The 6,398-nt window shown below is 49.8% G+C and overlaps 1 protein-coding gene across 1 annotated transcript in view; it reads right to left on the minus strand.

The window, feature by feature from the left end:
• Positions 1-835: 835 nt before the first annotated feature.
• ucmaa (upper zone of growth plate and cartilage matrix associated a) overlaps positions 836-6,398 on the minus strand; it is a 7,423-nt gene continuing 1,860 nt past the window's right edge. The window contains exons 2-5 of the mRNA XM_042335270.1: positions 6,190-6,255; positions 5,983-6,078; positions 2,416-2,514; positions 836-1,105 (exon numbers count right to left, since the gene is read on the minus strand). Coding sequence (XP_042191204.1) covers positions 1,008-1,105; positions 2,416-2,514; positions 5,983-6,078; positions 6,190-6,255 — 359 coding nt within the window. The 3' untranslated portion in view covers positions 836-1,007. The remainder of the gene's footprint in view (positions 1,106-2,415; positions 2,515-5,982; positions 6,079-6,189; positions 6,256-6,398) is intronic.

The raw sequence follows: 6,398 nt of genomic DNA on the forward strand, positions 1-6,398 counted from the left end.
ATTTATTTCTGTGCGAGTGTTTATAGTCTACATGCAATAATGTGCAGCACAGCTTAATGGTGCGAAGTTAGGCTAACGCGGCAGACGGAATTATTATTATCACAGCATAAAGATTCCAACGGAACGGGCGGCAAAATCCTACAGGACAATCTTTTACAATCTTCCAGGAGTGAAAAAAGATTTACCTTCGCTCAATACTAACCGGCCTTTCCCCACCGCCACCCCGCTCCCCCCCCCCCACCCCCCCACCCACCCCCACCCAAGAGAAGATATTGTAAGCGACGCAGAAAAAAATACCTTCCTCTTTCTCTCTCGACGTCGAGGATCTTTCTAAGCGACTCTTTACAAAACAAAATAGTCTCGCGTGCGTGTGTTTTTTTTTAACATATAATATATATATATATATATAGGGGGGGGGGAGTGAAAATGAGGTGCGTGATGTGATAGTTATCACGTGTTGGGTATGTTTCGTTCTCCGTGACGTCCCAGTCGATTACTTGCTGTAGAGACTGGGGGGGGTGGGGGGGGGGTGTTTGTGGAGATAGGGGAAGGGGGAAAGGGGTTGTAGGGCTTACCCTATCCTCACCCCCCACCAACGCCAACACCCTCCTGCCCCTCCCGATTCTAATGGGTACGCGTTATTTTAGAAGGCGTGATCACAGCCGCTCGTTCAATATTTGGGGGAAGGGGGTTGCGGCGGCGGTGGGCGGTGGGTGGAGGGGGGACCTACATTCATCGAAAAGCTCCAGCGCTAGAAAAGCGTGCGAGAAACCGAAAAAAAAATCTTTATGACATTTTAATAGAAAGGTTCGACGCACCCCCCCCCCCCCCCCCCCCCATCGGGCTTTTTATATTCGCTGTTTCCCAAAAAAAAAAGGAGAGAGTGAGAGAGAGATGAGATGAGAGGTTTCAGATGGAATCAGTCCCTGTACGTTCGAGCCCTGATTTGCTTTGGTCGGGTCAGGAACTGGTGGTCTCTCAGCTCACGGCCATTCCGGCCTTGTTGTTTAGTAGACGTGGCGGTTGTATTGGTAAGAGGGATAGAGCCCATCGTAGTGCCACTCGCGCCATGACTCCGTCTTCTCACGAGTCCTTTCGTATTGCTCTGTGGAATAAATTGGGGGGGGGGGGGGGGACGAAACCTTAGGCAAGTTCCCTTACTCCACCCGCACGCCTCTGTTTACCAGGGGTAAGTAGGGACCCGGTTGTTAGTCGATTGTCGGATCGCTTTCCGGGGGTAATAATCCCCCCCTACACACACCATCGCCCACACGCACTCAATCCACTTTACAGGATATTCCGTGAAGCGCTTTGAGACGTGTCAACGAGGCGATAAAACCCTTCACATCAAATGCAAGGAGCATTACCGGGCCGAGTGCGCTCACCACTACACTACACTACCGGACCCCGCAAGGCGCCCGGGTTGGAGCGGGGAGCTGGGTCTAGAGCGGAGAGGAGATGCTGGTATGTCAGAGTCCCTCTCTGTACATCACAGCACCACACTCCTGCGCAGTGATTACTGGGAGCACCTGAAAGAAAGGAGTGTTTGTGCCTCCAGCTCCCGCTCGGAGTGGCAAAGCCCACTATTACAGAGGCTGATTTATCCTTTCCCCGCTCATTAAAGCCCAGGAAGGAACCGTTTTGGCCGTCGATGCTGTTCGATGAACCCAAGGTCCTGGTGTAACACGGCTGAGAGGTGGCAGAACAGACACTCTGATCATTTTTGGCACAGACTGTACTCAGCGGGAACACAGGGCAATTAAACATCGGGAACGGGTTAGCAGGAATTTGTATTATATATTTTAGCACAAAGAGGGTTGTTAGGGTGAACCCCCAACCCCTCGCTTGTCATATAGCACCTTATCACTTCATCCTCACCTTCCCCACCCCACACCATCGCCCCCACCCACCCCTTCTCCTCCTTCCACCCCCTCTCGATCCCAACCCCCAGCTCGGGTGCAAATCCCTGACTGTCCAGCGCCTTGGGACGTCCTCCCGATGTGAAAGGTGCTGCATCTGAATGTCATTTGGTGGTGGTGGTGTCTCGGAGCAATGACCACTAAGGTTTGAGACGTTTCTAGCAAGATTAGACTCCAGCAGATACCCCCCAACGCACACTCTGGGCTCCCCCCCCCCTCCCCTCCCCCAAGCCTTGGCTCTTGCCAACCTGCGCCTAATACTTCCCGGAATTAGGTAAAGCAGGGTGCGTCCCTCCAGGGGAGAAAGAGAGAGAGAGAGAGAGAGAGAGAGAGCGCATTCAATTCCAACAACTTATCTCTGGGGTTTCCACATGTAGACGGGAGGTACGGAATCCGCAGCTTTGTTTGGAGACTCTTAACCAACGGTGATGGGTTTCCACGTGTGTCAGACGCTAATTATAAAAAAAACATACTGGTTAATTCACTGAAGACTTACCATCTCGTTCCTCCTCCACGTAGTTCTCCCATTCGTGCAGCTGCTCTTCATGATTTTCCTTCCTTCTCTCGTCGACTGTAAGTCGTTGCCTATTCTCAGCTGCGGAAAGAGACACACACAGCGGAGAAGGTTGAGGGGAGATTTCACATTGGTGAGCGGTTTTGATAGAGTAAATAATAATAATAATCCTTGTAATAATTCTTGCATTCTTCCAGACATCTCAAAGGGCTTCACAGATAATACGGTAAAGTGGAGTGACTGTATATTTTGTGGACGAAAACGCTAAGGAGACTTGCCTAACCTTTGGCCCTGCCCGGGACTCGAACTCAAGTCCTCTCGCTCGCGAGGCGAGTTCTCTCGGGATAAACCGCTTCGTCTGGAGGGTGGGTCAGTAACCAGAGGACAACGTGTTAAGATAATTGCATAAAGAAACAGAGGGGAGACGAGGAGTGGCTGTTGCGTCCACCTACAAGCTACGCAGTCACTTGAGAGCCCCAAACTGGGGGCTTGAACACACAACCCGCTGACTCAGAGGTGAGTAAGCTACCGACTGAGCCCGGTTGACGTCCGCAAGCCTGGCGTGAGCCTGTCGGAAGCAGTCTCAAACATAGACCGCAGTCTGTGCAGGCGGTGTGTTGGTGCGTTTGTGGGCTATCGCTTGTGGGAGTCACAACTGTTTACCTTTGCAACCATTTCCATTTACCAGAGAGAGAAAACACATTACCAACCGGACATATTTACTCAGTCAACACCCGTGACCCAAATTGAGACATCAGCCGCCTCAATCCCAAACCAACGCAAAGTTTGGAAGAAAAATCACCAAAGTTACGACACAAAACAACCGACACAAATCCCACCACATGAGCCGACGAAAATCTGCCTCGATTAGGAGCCAAAAATGTAAATGCAATGACCCAAAAATACTCTCCGCTCCCAACAGGAAATTTGTTACTCAGAGTTATTAACCGTCCTCTGACGTACGAACTCGAAACTCATAACCTTAAAAAAAAACACGTTTGTTTTGGTTGAAAAAACAGCCGTTTGCATAACAATAGCGATCCTCGCATCCGACACAGCGCCTGATCACGTTGTTGAGACGTCTCAAAGCGCTTCACGGGATTATACTATAAAGCGGAGCGACTGCGTATTTTGTGGGCGAAACGCGGCAGCCGATTGCGCGCAGTGACGTCCCTCCGGCAAACAGCCGTGGATTGAGTGACCACATTTTTTTTTCACGTGGGATTGTCTACCGGAGCTCTAACCACTGAGCTACAGGACTCCGTAAAAACACCAGCATGGACTAGTTGGGCCGAATGACCTCTCGCGCTACATATCTCTCCTCTCCGCGGCTGTGATACTGAAATGGGTGTCCATGAACCTGGCACCGATGCAGATGTCCGCACACTACCTGGTTCTGTTGCTCAGTTTGGCTACCAATGAGGTTCTGGTCGACAATGGAGAGACTGTTTAAGTTGTCGTTTGCAAAACCTATAGGTTTTCCAGGGAGAAAAAAAAATCAAAAGGCCCAGCTATTTGGATATACTGTACTGTGAGCTTTGGCTCCGAGTCAAAATTCTTGGCCGGTGGCTTTTAAGCTTTTAAGCTTTCATTGCACATTGCAAATTGTGTTAATCATAGAATCACACAGCGCAGAATAAGGCCATTCGGCCCATCGTGTCCGTGATGACTCCTCCAAACATCATTCATCTCAGTTTCATTTACCTGCCCCTTCCCCCCCCCCCCACCCCCCTCCCCACCCCCAACATATACATTTACTCCGTAGTTTACTCCATTTTAGATATCTATCTCGTTCCCTTTTGAACGCTAATGTGGTTATCAATAATAATAATTTAAATGTTAATTTAGCTTCTAATCTTATTATACTATGTATGATATAATGGGGAAGGGTTCGATGGCTAATATTATATTATTATGCTATTAATAATATTCTAACATCTTTTTATGTGATACAGTACATTATTATTATCATTAACAATATAATTAGTATAATATATTATATATCAATATAATAAAATTGGTCACTCAATCCATGACTGTTTGGGGGTCGCCGCTGTGTGCAATCGGCTGCCGTGTTTCTCCCACAAAATACGCAGTCACTCCACTTTACATTATGTTTTGTGAAGCGCTTTGCGATGTTTCGACGACAGATAAAGAAAGCACTGTATGAAATACACGGATTATGATTATTAATATACGATCACTTGTTATTAATAATGTGATATATTTATCGATGATTAGACATTGCTATTTATACACAACTCTATTCTATTAATCATTACGGTAATATATGTTTAAAAGTAATAATAAATCCTTGCATTTGATGCAGCGTCATCGAGACGTCTCAAAGCGCTTCGCAGAGTATACTGTAAAGTGTAGTGACTGTGTATTTTGTGGGCAAATCGTGGCTGTGTGATGACACTCGCTCATTTCCTTGGGATGTGAGTGTTTGGTTTAAGTCAGATTGGGCACTCCATAGGGATCTGAACTGGGATCGTGTGGGGGGTGGGGGGGAAGGGGGGGATTTGTCTCTCTTTCTACAGCACAAGCAAAGGGAATCGATGGTGGAAAGTGGGGGAAGAGCGGGAGGGGAAAGTGGGCAAGAGGAGGAGGGGGAAAGTGGGGGTGAGGAGGGGAAAGGAGGGAGTAAGGGGAGGGGGAAAGTGGGGGTTAGGGGGAAAGTGTGGGGAGGGAAGGGGAAAGTGAGAGGGAGGAGAAAATGGGGGTAGGGGAGGGGGAAGGTGGGGTTTTACGGGGAAGAGTAAGGTGTGGGGGAGGGGGAACGTGGGGGGAGAGGTGGAGGGGCAAAGTGGGGGAGAGGGGGACAGTGGGGGAAGGGGAGATCGGGAGGAGGGGGTGGGGAGGAAGAGGGAGAGTGGGGATGAGACGGGGGGAGAAGGAGGTGAAGTTGACCATCAGGTGTGGCTGCCCTCAGGCACCGCGTTGGAGACTCTTTAAAGTATTACCATTCTATCCTGTGCCTCCCACCGCATCCAAACCAACATCGCACAGACACAGAGAAGCGCTTCTCTCTCCTTCTCCCCCCCCCCCCCACCTCCCTCCCCCCCCCACCTCCCTCCCTCCCTCTCTCCCCCTCTCTCTCCTTCTCTCTCTCTCTCTGGAAAAAACGTGAGCTGACATCGAAAAGCAAATGCTCTGGCGTCTCCCTGTGGAATTCAACCAGATTTATTGCGGACGGGATAAATTAAAGACCTTTATTTTATTTTGCGCGTGTGTGCGTGGCGTGTGCGCGTGTTGTGTGTGTTGTGTGTTGTGTGTGTGTGTTGTGTGTATCTCTCTCTCTCTCTCTCTCGCAGAGAATTTCCGCCGAACGCCGAGAAGTACATCGAATGCAAGGATTATTATTATTATTATTATTAATATTATTATTATTAATCAGTAGTATCAATGGTCTGGTTGAATTCCGCGGGGATGGTGGTGGGGGGGTGGTGGGTGGGGGGGGCGGTGGAGGGAGGGAGGGAGGGAGGTGTTGGGAGCACAAAGAAGAGGCTTTGAGTCGGTTGCTGGCGTTCGCTGTTTAAGACTCACCGTTGTATTCGTTGCGGGACCTAACTGATCGAACGGTACGTCTCTTGAAAAACCTGGAGGCGTCAGATTCCGTCACAAAAACCTGCCTCGGCACAGCTGTGGGCACAGAGGGATAAAGGGCGGGTTTCATTGCTCGCGGATAAAGACCGGATTATTGCCCCCTCTGTAATCTCGAAGGCTGCGAATCTCTGACGATCGCTTACTTACGCTCCTTCTCCTCCGGTTTCACGCCTCGATCCGTGCGGACCGCAGCCGACTCGACCTCCTTCAGGACTTGCAGGGAAAAAAAAAACCACAGGGGAGAGAAACGGGGAGAGAAAAAGACAAGAAAAGTTTAATTTGCGCTGCCTCGGTTTTGTTTTTTTCGCGGGCGGAGGGGGCGGGGGGGGGGGGGGGTGCCGGGAGGGAGGGAGAGA

The sequence above is a fragment of the Callorhinchus milii genome, unplaced genomic scaffold (assembly GCF_018977255.1).
Source record: "Callorhinchus milii isolate IMCB2004 unplaced genomic scaffold, IMCB_Cmil_1.0 Scaffold5, whole genome shotgun sequence".
In the NCBI taxonomy this organism is placed as follows: Eukaryota; Metazoa; Chordata; class Chondrichthyes; order Chimaeriformes; family Callorhinchidae; genus Callorhinchus; species Callorhinchus milii.